At 43.2% G+C, this 16,435-nt stretch overlaps 1 protein-coding gene across 1 annotated transcript in view; it reads left to right on the top strand.

Moving 5' to 3' along the window:
* The window catches only part of WNT2 (Wnt family member 2), a gene marked incomplete at both ends in the record, with an annotated part of 44,279 nt that overhangs the window by 22,420 nt on the left and 5,424 nt on the right, over positions 1-16,435 (top strand). Inside the window, one exon of the mRNA XM_082845922.1 lies at positions 3,329-3,593. Coding sequence (XP_082702048.1) covers positions 3,329-3,593 — 265 coding nt within the window. The remainder of the gene's footprint in view (positions 1-3,328; positions 3,594-16,435) is intronic.

The raw sequence follows: 16,435 nt of genomic DNA, 5'->3' as shown, positions 1-16,435 counted from the left end.
CAGTACCAGAGAAGGTGTCTCACTTTCCCCCTTGGTTAATTGTCAAGCCCGTGATTAATCCACAATCAAGAACTGACCTAGAGTCTGTCGTACAGAGTGAAGTAAGTCAAAAAGAGAAAAACAAATACTGTATGCTAACACATATATATGGAATCTAAAACAAACAAACAAAATGGTTCTGAAGAACCTAGGGGCAGGACAGGAATAAAGACGCAGACGTAGAGAATGGACTTGAGGACACGGGGAGGGGGAAGGGGAAGCTGGGACGACGTGAGAGAGTGGCAGGGACATATATACACTGCCAGATGTAAAATAGATAGCTAGTGGGAAGTAGCTGTATGGCACAGGGAGATCAGTTCAGTGTTTGGTGACCACCTAGAGGGGTGGGAGAGGGAGGGTGGGAGGGAGACGCAAGAGGGAGGGGATATGGGGATATATGTATACATATAGCTGATTCACTTTGTTATAAAGCAGAAACTAACACACCATTGTAAAGCAATTATAGTCCAATAAAGATGTTAAAAAAAAAAAACAAAAAAAGAACTGACCATGGTTCCAGTGGAAATACTTTCGCTTATAAGTAACAGACCCCGGGGACACTAAATAATGAGGAAAACTTAATATCTTGGATCCCGAGAAGTCTGGAGGAAGGGCAGGGCCACAGCGGGTTCATTCAGGCAGTTCAGCAACACCCTCCAGAACCCAGTTCTTCCTATCCTTCCAGACTGCCGTCTGCAGCTTGTCTATCGTCCTGCATTGGCTGCCTCATGTCCCAAGGAGGCTGCTGCAGAAAGCGGCGTCCAGAGACAGAGAAGAGGACTTTCTCCCCTTCTACAGAGCGAAGAGACCTTTCTTACAAGCCTCCCAACAGACTATTCCTAACATCATATTGGCCCAAATTGAATCATCACATGCCCTCTGACGAAAAAAATCAGTGGCAATTAGTATTATTGATTTGGGCTGCTCCGGGTCAGACAGAAGCCGGGCCACTTCTGAAGCACGTGGCTGCCCAACACCTGAACAGAAGTTAGCAAGGAAGAGGGAAGTGGCTGCTGCCACTCAACAGTGAATGACGATGATGATCAACAGGGTGTACGACCCACAGCTGTGCGTATTTATAAGGGCTCACAAGGTGTATTTTAAATTAATATGCAAACCCTTCAGTTAATCAAATAATTAATATGCAAGCCCTTCCATTTGCATATTTTAAATTAATATGCAAACCCTTCAGTTACCAAGTGCGAACTTTGCAACCTGGAAACCTAGTATTACAAAGAAAGGGAATTAATATTTCCTGTTATTTTTAAATCTAGGAGTATTACTTATGAGTAAATAACCCAGCTTTTAAAGGAATAAGCTTTGAAGAATGAGCATTCGTAGTCAATTCCCAAGCACTTGGCATGGAGTGAGTTCTGCGTGGCTCCATTGAGATCTTAGGATAGAGGGCTCCCGGACAGGTGACCCAAATGGGGCAGACTGGGGGAGCCAAGACGGCCCTCCTAGGGGTTTTTCTCTGGCAGAGGCCTGCTGTCCAAGTCACCCGGTGAGCCTCATACCAAACACCTGGAATATAAAGATAGGGGGGCAGGGTGGGGGCCATATGGGGAGTGTAGTTCCAGAAAAGGAGTTCATTCTAAGAAATCCTTTAAAGATGCCCAGATCCCTGGGAGCTGGGAGACCAAACTGATGCCATTTCTCCTGCTTCCTTCTCTGTCCAAAGCTGGCTCATCCTGAAGAGTACAGATTTCAAATGTAACAGGGCACAGTCCTCCATGGGGGGCAAAGCGGGAAACCTGTGGTGCCAAGGCCCGAGCTGGGAAGGGGATGAGTGAATGCACAACTGTGGAGCCACCATGCTGTCTTGGCTCCTTCTAGAATGCTTCTGTGGGCCTGAGCTTCTGGAGTGACGAACATTTCTGCACACGTAGTCCCATTGATACTATAGCCTTGTTCAGAAACTGAGTCTGTGGAAGAGGAAACACCAGGGCAGAGTTACCTGGGGTGAGGCTCCGGGGAGGGAGAGGCAGCCTGGAACATTGGTTTCTGTGGAGTGGGGTGGAGGGTGCGCTAGGGTGCTGCAGGGAGCTCCACCTGGGCTGCATTCTGGAGCCAACCCGCCCGTACCCCATCCCTAGACCAATTATACCAGAACCTCAGGGAGTGGGCTGAGCAAGGTTCCAACTATCACCTCCAAGTTCTTAGAAATAGGTCTCTCAATGCGTTACCCTAAGAACTTTGCTCCTAGTGCCACCCTGAATAATGTCATCAAGGGGTTTCATTCCCCTTCTGCCTATGCCCCCCCACCCTAGATACCCTCTGTCTTGGACATGCAAATGGAGAGGATGGGGACCCTCAAAAGGCAGGTTTCTCCTCCTCTGCTCCATGACTGAGCTGCGAATCAAAGGCTCAGACTTGAGCTCTCCAAGGCCCGTCTCTCCCACTGCCTTTCTGAGTGTCACTGTGCTTTTGGTATCTGATGAGGGAGCCCCTCATCATCCCACTTGCCTCTGCTTCTTCTCTACGAAACAACAGAGCGAGCCCAGCCCTGCCTGCTAAGCTGAATAACTTGGGCGAAGTTGAGTGACAATCTCCCAAATTTAATGTCACCCTGAGGGTCACCAACTGCCTTTCCAGTGTACCCTGACTCTGTCCTGTACCAGCTGTGTCACCTTGGACAAGTGTTTAACCTCTGTAAGTCTTGCTCCTCAATCACTGCAAAATAAATACTGTAGCACAGGATTGTTGAGAACAGGGTCATCAGGATAGAGTTCAGAAAGCATTATTACAATGCCCAGAACATGGAAAGCACCTCAGAAATAGGAACAATCACTATTATTGTTTTATTGAAAGAAAACGGGCTTAGCGATTACTTTGTTAATTTGAGTAATAGTATACATTTCCAATATATTGATAGTAAAGCTATATATTTTTAGAAAATACTCTAATTCATTCCCTCATTCTTCAAGCCGGCCCCATACCCCAGTAAATTCAAATTAGTGGGGCTTTTGTTATCCCCCAAGGGAAGCTCATTCGCAGTCAGGCGCTGTCCCCCGCCACCTGCTGCAGTGTGGTATGGCTGAAGAGACCAGCAAATGACCCCAACATCTCCCAGTCCTGAGCCCCAGGATCCTGGGTCTTTGGTCACTTCTTTTCTTTCCCTTTTTAAAAAAATTTATTTGATTGAAGTATAGTTGATTTGCAATGTTGTGTTAATTTCTACTGTGCAGCAAAGTGATTCAGTTACATATATATATACATTCTTTTTCATATCCTTCACATGTACGTGCTGGAGTCCGCCTCCACTGAACTTGCCCGTCTTCTCCCACAGGCTGTAAAGCGGTTCTTGAAACAGGAGTGCAAGTGTCACGGCGTGAGCGGCTCATGTACCTTGAGGACCTGCTGGCTGGCCATGGCCGACTTCAGAAAAACGGGCGATTATCTCTGGAGGAAGTACAACGGAGCCATCCAAGTTGTCATGAACCAGGATGGCACTGGTTTCACTGTGGCTAACAAGAGGTTTAAAAAGCCGACGAAAAATGACCTCGTGTATTTTGAGAATTCTCCAGATTACTGTATCCGGGACCGGGATGCAGGTAAGTTCAAGACACTTTATTCACAGCACCTAGTTATTCCAACAATCAGCACTCTGCAATTTAAATGCAGAGTTAAAATTTAAGTGCAAAGTTCTGTATTTTCCGCCTGCCAATCCTATAAGCGCAGTCTGCTGCCTGCAGGTTCAAAGCTCAGGTTCTTTATAATTCATATTTAAAGTGCACAGAGAGCTCTCCTAAGCACCTGGAGAAACCGGTTGATAATGTGCAGATTCTGGAGAAACGGGAACCCAACAAGAATGCACATGGCAAAAAGTCAAAGTATGCAGATTAGCAAAATTCTTCAGCCTGGACAGGACTCTAATTAGTGGGTTAATGTCCATATGTATAGAAACACAGCATCTTTCCTGTGATCCTGAGGCTGAGAGGAGGACAGCTTTGCGGTGTATCTGCTGCCGCTTTAAATCCCACCTCTGTCACTGTGGAGAGGGTCCCAGGGATTTACAGTTAGCCTGTTCTGAAATCCTCCATACTTCACACTCCCTTGCTCTTTCCACAATGCTCAGAAAGTTGCCAAATACTTGAAAGCAAGAATTCATCCCCACTGGCTCAGCTGTCGGTGAGCAGTGGAAGAGGGCTGCATAAGAGGCAGTTCGTTTATTAAAGCCACACCCTTCCCTTGACGACGGCACCTTCTCTGTCCTGAACTCACTCAAAGAGCAGCTCCGTCAGCCTTAGCACAGCTGTTGCCACCTGTGGGTTTTATATGCCTGCTTTCCTCCACCTCTTGCCCCTCCCGGTCAGCACTGAACTCCTTGCTTAGCACAGTCCATGCAAAGACTCTGGTACAAAATACAAGTACTTGTACTCTCCACTGAGTACAAGTCTCAGTGGAGAGGAGGTGATGGAGAGCCCACAGCCAACTTGGCTGAAGCCAACTTTTCAGACTTAGTAGAAAGCAAGGGAATTCATTACCAGGAAAAACATCCTAGAATTCAAATTCTGAGTTTGTTTTTCATTCCAAAGTAATTGCAAAGGAAACAGTAAAACAGTGCAGACGTCAGCAGCTCCTATCACAGGTCTGACCAAGAGGCATGATTACCGGGGAATGTCACAAGAAGTCCAAAGCCTCTTCTTTGTCCCCGAGTGGTTGGATTTCCTTCATGGTTTGATGAGCTGGTTCTTTGCAGCACTGGAGCAAGTTTGTACATGCAGCCTCTGGATTAATAACTGCTGAGCGAAAGGGCCAGATGCTGTGCCCTGCTGCATTCCTCACATGCTTTGCGACCTCTAACAAGTCATCCTACCTGTCAGGCCAAAGTTTCGCCGAATCCCCAAGAAACCTGTGCGTTGGTACAGGAGGGTCCCAGAGGTCTGGGTCCCTCTCTGCCATTAACTAGCTGCTTAACCTCAGGCTCCTCAGACGGGCAGGGGGCTGATGACATCAGGATCATTTTAGGAACTATGTACTGACTCCTGTGTGCCAGGTTCTGGGCTAAGACCATTGCACACATGGTCTTATTTAATCCTTAGAGCCTCCCTATGACATCAGTGCATTGGAACTGATTACTGAAAAAAAAAGACGACTAAGAAGAGGGTGGCTCCTGGTTGATCAACACCAACCAAGAACCAAATTCACATCTTATTTTCTGAGATCAGATAAGCACCGTGGATATCATCATCCCTATTGTACAGATGAGAAAAGTGAATGACCAGCTCAAGATCTCAATTGGTCTTGGAGGGTACGGATGTCCAGCTGTCTGACCCCACAGCCTGTGCTCCTAACCCTAACACTGCAACTTATCCTTACCTTTCTCCCAGGGCATGTATTATGTGAAAGGGCTGGTGAAGCAGAAACCTCATTTTAAACATAAGAGGACCTGCTTCCTCGGGACATCGTTTCTGGTTTTTTGGATTGAAGCAGTTTGCACAGTGAAGCAAATGGTTATGCTTGACGAACATTTAACTGCTTCATAGATAGTCATTGAAATAAAGACCTTACTTTCTCTTCCCCCCAAAGAGATTTGGAATCAAACCCCTGCTGCATCTTCAGGATACTAAGTTATTCCTGCACACTTTGCTTTTTCTACTGCCTGTATTAGAACGCAATTCTCTTTCTCGATCCTAAAATAGCAGACACATCTGCAGCACCTGCCATGTGTTAGGGCTTGATCTACATTCTCTCACTGAGTAAGGTGGGTATGTTATTATCCCACTTCATGGGAGGGGCAACGGAGGCTCTGACAGGCAGGCTACGGATTTTGCCCAAAGACTCTTGACGGGCATGAGGCAGAGTAGGGACTTGAGCCCGAGTCTCCGCACGCTTGTAACCATTTTATTCTGCCTCCCGATGCACCAGCCACTGGGCACACTGCTGCAGGTGCGGGCTTTCTGAGGGAGGCTATATAATTTACCCCCTCTCCTAATTTATTTCTGCTCTATTTTAGGCTTATTTTAGCTTCTCTGATTTAAAAAGATGTGAAGTGGGTTCTGGGTTGGTGTTGACTAACCAGGAGCCACCTTACTATTTTTTAAGTAGCCAGTTACATTGCTTTAGATCAGATTTCCACTAAGATTCCTAGGTTAGTCATAACTTGTCTGAACTACACTTGATGCCTTTATTTCTCTGCCTAGAAAAATGCCAGAGTCATCCGTGAAAACTCGCAATATTTCTTTTGAATTCTGTTGACCATGAGATGATTCTTTTAGTGAAAATATGATTCAGGGCATTTGATATCATGTAGAGAAAAGTTTGGATTGCTGACAGTATTTTTTTCATTGTTCATATTTGGACAAATAACACATACAAATAGCACACATATGAGATGCAGATTTTCCCTGAGACAGCCTCCTTCAACCCGCGTCGCTACCAAGGGCCTTGTGCTGGTCTGTGTAAGGATGAGGCTTCCTCCCGGCCACTTTCTACTGGAAACTTCTGTAGTATGCAGTCTAGCAAGTCAGTCAGAGTGTGTGGTTCGGAATCTTCCTGGAGTAGCTCATAACTTCTGACTTTAGAGGCAAGGAGATGTGACAGAGTCTGAGACCTGTGAGAAGGGGAGATCCCTGAGCCCGATTCGGTGGCCTTCCTTCTCCGGGCTCTGTGCCCTTGTTTGGGTCAGTGCTAACATCCTCTGGTGTATGTTAAAGAAGCACTCACAGTTAACGGGTCAGGACATCACTGAGGGAGTCTCTCCCCTCACTAGGATCACACGACATCAGGAAGGGCCTGTTTTCTGGTAAATGGAACATGTTCCAGATGGGTTACCATCAGAGGTATCCAGGCTCTAAGATAAGTCAGAAGTTTGCAGTAAAATTTAAATCAAATAACATATATATATATTCACTTGCTCTATTAAAATCGATATTAACTTGTCCCTAGATTACACCTCAAACTACCCACTCTGCTGTGTTGCGGTTATTTTGTTTTATCTTGCTTTTTTAATAAAAATATATCATGCACATTTAATATTCAACTGATTGGGCACCTTCTCCTTGTAAGCACTTGGAAAAGCAATGATGGTGAGCAGGTTGAATATTGTCAAGTAATAGATATTTGGAATTGGCAGACTTTAGCCTTGCTAGTCAGCACCTGCTGCCTGTTCAGATTCGCTCGTAACCTGACTGAAGTAAGCCAGCTTGTCTGTCATTTCGGTTTGTGGAGTGGATAAACTCTGCAGGTATAGTCCACTATTTTCCAGTGTGAGGGCCTCTTCAGAGACCTATTGAATCAGAATCTCAGGAAAACCCCTGAGATTCTGTATGCTTTTCAAACTCAAGCACATCAAAATTTGAAAATTCCATGATTTAGGTAGTCCATGGTTCCTGATTTTCCCATAAGTATTAGGTAAGAAGAAATCCAGAGAGATTTTTTTTTTTAATACCTGATCTCTTACAAAGGAAAGAAAGCTTTTTTATTTGAGGAGCTCTAAATAAATGTCATTCAAAAATATCCCTGCCCTGACTTACCCAGTGTAAGAGGGTGTCCTTTCACATTAAGGCCCTGCGTTTTCTGGAACCCTCTTTTACTGGGAATAGCACACTGAAATGATCTCGGCCATCAAAGCTTCCATTGGAATTAGCTTGACAGAGATCAGCAAGTCAGCCCTTTAGTGAAGTCCTGAAATGGTGATACCAGGACTAGTGAATTTTGGTGAGAATTACAGAAGGGTGAGTCAAGACCCTAGGGTATTCCTGGGTGAGGACAGACCCAGACCTCAGGTGAGGAAAGGTGATGGGAACTTTGGGTGAATTCCTACTGAGAATCAGGCCGTGGGCTACAAGCTTTATGTGTATTTTCCCTGAATCTTCACAGCTGTTACCTCCATTTACAGAGAAGGAAACTGAGCCTCTGAAAAGTTAACTTGCCCAAGATTTCACGGCCTGTAAGTGATAAACAAAACAAAATAAATAAAGTCAAACCCCAAATCTATACTTTTCTCACTTTACTTCCTGAAATTTGATGGTAGTGACTGGGGGGCTGTGTAATAAAGAGTCAGCACGAGGACACAGAACATAATGGGATGAGGTGCCCACAAAGCAGGGAGGTGGGAGGTGGAGAGACTTCACCCATGTCTAGCTCAGGTTGCCTAGGAGCCCCTTTCAATGACAAGCCCTTCCAGAGTGTTAATGTCTTCAGTTGTTCCTAAGAAATGATAAGCTAAAAACCTGATTAAGGAAGATTTTCTTATGGCAACAGTAATAACAAAAGACATTTTCTCCCAGTCTTCAGTTGAAGAAGGTGAGTGCTCTGATGTTCAACTATAAATACTCCCCAGAGATTCGGAGAGTAGGTACAGCCATGTGATGCTGTGCATGTGACATTTTGCAGGCCAAACTAGAGGGCAGACCTAGGAACTGGGCTTTCTGGGAAGGGTGGTTCTGTGGTTATCTTCTCTGGTTATTTCCCCAGGCATCTGTAAATCAAAGAAACCCTTAAGTTAGAGATAGGTGCATCGCTAACTAAGGAATGCTGCTGTCCTCTCCAGGGAAGCGTCTGCACCTAATCACAGGCCACTTTCACTGGTTATTTTGTAAAAACCCTGACCTGGGCCAGAGGTCACCCTGAGGTCTCTTCTCCCACTGTAGAAAACAAGCAACCCTCCGCCTCTTGTCCAGTCAAGTACAAAAAGCAAATGGAGTTCAACAGTTGTTTAACTTGTTGCTGAAAACCTGATACAGGTTTCCCTCACTGTCTGGAAGTAGAGCCTTCCCATGGAACCTTTCGTAAGCCGAAATGGTATAAAGCGAATAAGCAATTACCTTAGGATACATCTTGCTAATAGATGCACAAGATAAATTGAGATAAAGCACAATACCTCACAGACTCCTTTCAAAGTGATGGCGCCCTGATGCTGAGATGCTGTGTGGGTCCTGAGGAGCTTGATGGGGGGTCACCCCTGCTGCTCAGATTTGCGCTGCCTCTCTAACAGCTTGCTGCAAAAACAAACGCTGAGCGCTTTGTTCACTTTTCGCCTTTTTTCTGTAAAAGCGAAAATTCTCTTGGGATTTCTTCCAGTTAGCCAAAAAAAAAATAAAAATAAAAAAATAACAGGTACCAATGTAGGTCTTTCGTAAAAGTGAAATGCTCGAAGTGAACTTTCTCACCATCGGGCGTTACCTGTACCTGGCTGAGAGCTGCAGGCTGTGAATGATGTAAGACCTCCCTCGGGTATCACGGTTTTTTCCACGTTAATCATCTTTAGCAAATGGCTCAGCACCAAAGGAACACACAACTCCAACCACGGCTTACAGAGTTTGGTGTTCTAGACCTGCCCTGTGGTGTGATCTGGTTTGCAGAACCTCTGAATGCTGTGCTTGTGACCTGATGAAAAACAAGGGAACACCATGTCAGCCAATAGCAGTGGGTGGACCTTGTTTTTATTTTTAACATCTTTATTGGAGTATAATTGCTTTACAATGGTGTGTTAGTTTCTGCTTTATAACAAAGGGAATCAGGTATACATATACATATGTTCCCATATCTCTTCCCTCTTGCGTCTCCCTCCCTCCCACCCTCCCTATCCCACCCCTCTAGGTGGTAACAAAGCACGGAGCTGATCTCCCTGTGCCATGCGGCTGCTTCCCATTAGCTATCTATTTTACATTTGGTAGTGTATATATGTCCATGCCACTCTCTCACTTTGTCACAGCTTACTCTTCTCCCTCCCCATATCCTCAAGTCCATTCTCTAGTAGGTCTGTGTCTTTATTCCCGTCTTACCCCTAGGTTCTTCATGACCTTTTTTTTTTCCCTTAGATTCCATATATATGTGTTAGCATACGGTATTTGTTTTTCTCTTTCTGACTTACTTCACTCTGTATGACACACTCTAGGTCCATCCACCTCACTACAAATAACTCAATTCCGTTTCTTTTTATGGCTGAGTAATATTCCATTGTATATATGTGCCACATCTTCTTTATCCATTCATCCGATGATGGACACTTAGGTTGCTTCCATCTCCTGGCTATTGTAAATAGAGCTGCAGTGAACATTTTGGTACATGACTATTTTTCAATTATGGATTTCTCAGGGTATATGCCCAGTAGTGGGATTGCTGGGTCGTATGGTAGTTCTGTTGACAATCTGTATATGTTCTTTGGAGAAATATCTAGTTAGGTCTTCTGGCCATTTTTGGATTGGGTTGTTTGTTTTTTTGTTATTGAGCTGCATGAGCTGCTTGTAAATTTTGGAGATTAATCCTTTGTCAGTTGCTTCATTTGCAAATATTTTCTCCCATTCTGAGGGTTGTCTTTTGGTCTTCTTTATGGTTTCCTTTGCTGTGCAAAAGCTTTTAAGTTTCATTAGGTCCCATTTGTTTGTTTTTATTTCCATTTCTCTAGGAGGTGGGTCAAAAAGGATCTTGCGGTGATTTATGTCATAGAGTGTTCTGCCTATGTTTTCCTCTAAGAGTTTGATAGTTTCTGGCCTTACATTTAGATCTTTAATCCATTTTGAGCTTATTTTTGTGTATGGTGTTAGGGAGTGTTCTGATCTCATACTTTTACATGTACCTGTCCAGTTTTCCCAGCACCACTTATTGAAGAGGCTGTCTTTTCTCCACTGTATATTCTTGCCTCCTTTATCAAAGATAAGGTGACCATATGTGCGTGGGTTTATATCTGGGCTTTCTATCCTGTTCCATTGAGCTATATTACTGATTTTGTGCCAGTACCATACCATCTTGATTACTGTAGCTTTGTAGTATAGTCTGAAGTCAGGGAGCCTGATTCCTCCAGCTCCGTTTTTCGTTCTCAAGATTGCTTTCGCTATTCGGGGTCTTTTCTGTTTCCATACAAATTGTGAAATTTTTTGTTCTAGTTCTGTGAAAAATGCCAGTGGTAGTTTGATAGGGATTGCATTGAATCTACAGATTGCTTTGGGTAGTAGAGTCATTTTCACAATGTTGATTCTTCCAATCCAATAACATGGTATATCTCTCCATCTATTTGTATCATCTTTAATTTCTTTTATCAGTGTCTTATAATTTTCTGCAAACAGGTCTTCTGTCTCCTTAGGTAGGTTTATTCCTAGATATTTTATTCTTTTTGTTGCAATGGACCTTGTTTTGCTACTAAATGTACAATTCCCACCAGGACACCTGAGCTCCTTCATCTCGTCATGGAACAAATATTTATTAAGCCTCTTCTATATGCCAGAAACTACGATAAGCCCCAGGAATACAAAAATGAGGTAGACAGACTCAGTCCTTGCCCTCATGGTTTCATAGGCCTCCTCGTCCTTGTGGAGGAGCCAGGTGGGTGACAGGCAAGGAGACTCAGGCTAGGTGCTGGGGAACCCTGCCTGGACAGGAATGTGATTTTCTTAGGTTTCAGTCCTCACTCCATTGCACTATTACAAGGTCTTACCTTACATTTGTCACTTTGAAAAGTAAAGAATCAGTTATTCATTCCTTTCTGTGTTGAGCTTTATTGTAGAAATTTCATGAGCTGATACCTCAAAAGTGCTAGAACAGGAGAGAATGATATGAAAAATGTATTGGTGCGGCTTCTAAGTCACCATTTTTCCTGTCTGTCCCACTGGATTCTGATTCCATGATGGCAGGAACTATATGTCTGTTCACCACTGAATCCCTGGCATCTAGTACATAAACATGTGTTGGATTGAATTAAATGGCAAGCTATAAACCACATAAAATATGTTCATCATATTAGCTGGATTCTTATATTGGTGCAGTGTCATAGCTTAAAGATAACTTTATCTTCCTTTGACAGGTAATTACTAAGCACGTCTTCACTCATCACTGATTACTTTATAATACACAGCCTGTGAAAATTCCCATTTAAGCTTAAGTGTTAAATGGAATTTTTCCTCATATTCAAGTGCATTAGTGGGGCATTTACAGAGCTTAAGATGCTGCTGGCTGCCCATTTCCTTGGATGAAATCAAAGGTCTCACATAAATGCAGCAGCAGACTCTATCTGTTGCTTTTAGCTGCCACCACATACTCAGTTCTTTACTCTTCGGGGGTGCCTTTTTCATTTATTGTTATCAGTGGGATTACTGGGTAGTTCATCTGATTTCATTGTTAACATAGCAAAATACTTTTTACCTCCAGTGCTATTTTATGTTATAGGCATGATCTATAAATCTGCATTACCTTTTGGAATATAGATTTGCTAGAATTACTATATTTTTAGGATACACTAAAAAGTACCCTAATTTGAATTAGTTGAAAGTAACAATCAGGTTGAATTTGTGAAAAATTTTTTAAAAAAGGAATTTTTTTCTTTCAAAAGAAAGAAAATTGCAGGAAAAAAAGATTTTATTTTCTTATTTTGAAATCTTTGACATAATTTAACTACTAACAACAAAGGATTTACCAAATAGACATCCTTTACTTTTTCGGGAAATAGAAAAAAATTCTCTCTAATTACCATATTAATGTGTTGCAAGCAAAAGAATGTTTAAGTACTTTAAAATAATGTATTTGCTCACTTCCTTTAAGCTTTCCCCCTGAAACCTATTTTGTGCTAGTGTGGTAAATCTCCTTTTTAAAATATGCAAATTTCATATTCCTAGGGAAAGAGCCCTGTATTATAGATTAGGAGACTTTGGTGCTACCTATTATTATTTCTACTGATTACTAATTGGGTAGTCTTGGGCAAATTAACTTCTTTGGGTCTCTTAAGATATGTGTGTCACCTAGAAATTCCTAAGGTTCCCATGATTCAATTATGAATGAATGAATTGTTCCTTAATCTTACTCTAAGTTTGCAATAACACAACCTGAACTTCATGCCACAGACTCTCTTAAGTTGTCATTTTGAATTTCTGTCATTTAAAAATGTGCCACACTTCTTGTGTATGTTCTCTGTGTATCAAGTGAGATAATTTGAATTAAAACCTGGCTTTTAGCTAGTCTGTTCTCCCATAGAGAACTGGGGACTGGGTGACCCCTCCCTGGAGGGGAGGCTGATCTTAATTTTTAAGGAATTGATTTTAATATTTGACCACCTGAGAACTATGCAGTATATAGAAGAAATATAAGACCTAATGCTGTCCTTGGGAAGCAAGATGCATGAGAAATCGTCAAACACTTCAAAACAGTGTATGAGCTCTACTGGCTGACGTGCTAACGTTATAGGACTTAGGAAGGTGGTCCAGGTGGGCTTGGAGCAGCCAGGGAGCGCTCTATGACAGGTGCTGAAGTAGGCCTGAATCTTGAAGGATGGGAAGACTTTCAATCTAAAGGAGTTCGAGGAAAGTCCAGTGCAGCGGATGAGAGTAACTCTTATGAGCAAACAGTCTACACGGCTGTGACATCAGAAAGTCTCTTCAGGAGACGGCCTGATTAGAGGATACGGGTGGAGGGCAGTGGGAAATGAACTTGGGTAGGCTAGCTAGTGCCAGATATGGAAAACCTTGACCAGTCTAACCTCAACAACTTTAATTCCATGATAGGATTTGCTAATTTAATGGGACATGCTTTCCTGTGCCAGTCAAACCTGTCCTAGTTATTATGAAAATGTTGAGGAAAACCCTCTGAGATAAGTGGAGAGACATTGTCCTTCCCTGCTTTTTAGCTTTGCAATCACTGATGTGAGGAAGGGGGAAGCCTTCCAAGTAGATGAATGTGCGGTCTCTAACATTTGCTCTTTAACATTCTTTTCTTCCCTCAATAAATCTGTGTTGTGAATGACAACGTGTAAGTCAGCCAGAGGAGAAACAGCCTATTGGATGACGGGCTTAAGTGAATCTTGCCTTATGCCTTAACGGTCAACATATGGGCTTCTGTCAGCCTGGAGTGGTAGGAATTTCCAAAGATACAGGCCCATCCAGAGAGAGAGAGAGAGTGAGAGAGAGCGAGAGAGCGAGTGCCCTTTCTCCGGGTCCCTGAGGTGTGGGTCTGGGAACTATTAGCAAAAGCCCTTCATCCTCCTCTGCTGTCAGGAAGATGCATGTCAGGGGAGACAGAAGTGTTTTTGCACTGGGAACCCTGACTCCATCATTAATTTTATAGCTCTGGGAATGGGATGCTTGATTCTGTAAAGTTCCCTCAGCATTGCTTCACCAAAGGTGCATTATGTGGTCCCAAACTTACGTGATTTAGAAACTCTGATTCTTCATTTATTTTCCCATGCATATGTGAGCTCTTGTGTGAATCAGGGTGAGGAAAACACCTGTGGGAGGAGAGAGGTCCATCTGGCTGGAACCCACACCTTCCCATGGTTATAGACCGCCTGGATTTTACGGGCACTGACTCTAGGCACATGATCTAATGACAGTGCGGTATGAAGATGATAGATGAAGGTTTGGGTCCGCTGAACCTGAGTCTGTACCACACTGTCTGGGGATTGGGGTCTGTACCCAGGCAGGTCACACATCTGGGCACACTTCACAAACCTAAGGCAAAGGGAAGTCAGGGAGAAGAGCTTCCAACTTGTCACTTCTCTTAAGTGAACTGAGTAAATCAAAGTGTAGTAAGAAATAACATTATAAAGCAATATAAATGATCTTTTAAATAAACATGTTAAATCTGAAGCATCTAAATATGTGTTTATCCATTTAACATATAAATTTGGGAGACTAATATTAGGGCCATTACTCAAAAGTATTTTTTAACTTTCTCCTTTGAAGTATTTTTAGAGCCAGCCACACAGGCTTTGTAGATATTGTATGATGCAAATATTTGACCCATAAAGATCAATTTGGCATTTGGAAATGGTGCAGAGAATCTTAGAATGAAGTCTGAGAAGAGCTAGGTAAGTGATCAAGCTATGCCATTTCATTTTTGGTGAGATGCAAATTGGTGCTATAGGCTTTCCTGAACAGAGAGCTCTGCTTAGGGACGGCTCCTCCCAGAGTCTTCAGTCGTAGCCACATCAGCAACATATATTAGAACCAACTTGGGAGCACGCCTGTTTTGGAGATGTGCGTTCTGGTATTGCAAAGTATTTGGTCTGTCTCATTCCTCAAAAAGGTGCCAGGAATTCAACAGGAATATCAGTACAGGAAAAATGCAGGGTAAGCTACAAATACCACGTTAACAAGCCTTGTTCACTTTCTCACAAGACTTCGGTGTCCTAATTGTCTACGGCATATCATGCATTGGAGGAAAAGGTCCCCTCCAAAAGAGTTATATGTCAGGACCTTTGCAAGTTCTTCAGTTAATAAAATAATGAAGGGAGAGAACAGGAAATCTGCTAAAGCACTGATCACATACTGTTACACATGAGCCTGCTTTCTGGGGCCTGGCGGGACACGAGACCAAATCACAAGGTCAAGAGCTCCATCTCCAAATCCTGACCCTGCCACCTGCTTGCTGTGTGATCTCGGGCAAGTCACTTAACCCCTCTGACCTTCTGTTTCCTCATTTCCAAAACAGTGATGATAACAGTACCTACTTTATAAGCACTTATGAGAATTAAATGAGATAATACAGGCAAAGCCTTATCCCAGGGCCCGGCCTGTGTAAGTGCTCCACAAATATTGGCCCCAGTTATGAACAAAAAGGAGAGAAAGAGGATAAAAAAGAAGGTAGAGGGGAAAGAAAGAAAGAAGAGGGGAAAAAGAGAAGAAAAGAAAGGATGGAAGAACTTCAGCTCTCTCTGGCTTTGAAAATGTGAAAACTGGCTCTTCTGGTAAGTGTAGCTGGCTTTATTTCCCCAGGGCTCTTGTTATGGCCTAGGTGGGGTCATCAGATCATCTAACGAGTGACTCATTAATTAATAAGTTGATATATTATTTAGAAAAAGAGATCTAAAAGTATATGTCGCAAATATTCAGAACTAAACAAGCAGCCAGGTCATAAAACTCAGTGGCTCCTTTTCATAAAGCACATGTGAGCGCTCTCTCTGTCTCTTACACACACATATATGCGTATAATCTTGTGTGTATATATATATATATATATATATATGTGTGTGTGTGTGTATATATATATACGTATAGTCTTGATTCTTTTTATTTCAAGAATAATGGTGATGGTGATGTTTTCTGTCTTGCAAAGGCTAATGGGAAGTCCTTATTATAATTTCAATACAGGAAGCAATACCAACAAGTTTTGTGTAGCTTCTGTACTCTGGCAAACTCTCTTTTCAGGGTTTTGATGAAATGGCTCTATATTCTCCTCAAACGGCAGCAAGTGTCAAAACTGCCCTTCCTCCCTGCAGTCTGTCATCAGATCTAATGAGATCCAAACCCCAAAGCAGGGCCAGTTTGTAGTCCTTCACTAAGCAGCCTCGTCCTCCCCTCGGCTGGCCCATCCTGGCGCCGCTGATTCCTCAGAGGGGCCGTTGCTGCTCCAGGCTGCGACCCCACAGCGTTCTCACATCAGTGGCTCTCAACCTTCAAAAACCCATCTCACATTTTCTTCTGGGCCTTCATTATGCCCTGTGTGGGCAGCCAGTGGAGAGTGGTAG

Source organism: Leucopleurus acutus, assembly GCF_964270905.1.
Source record: "Leucopleurus acutus genome assembly, chromosome: 9".
In the NCBI taxonomy this organism is placed as follows: Eukaryota; Metazoa; Chordata; class Mammalia; order Artiodactyla; family Delphinidae; genus Leucopleurus; species Leucopleurus acutus.
This window is presented reverse-complemented; position numbering and strand designations above follow the sequence as displayed.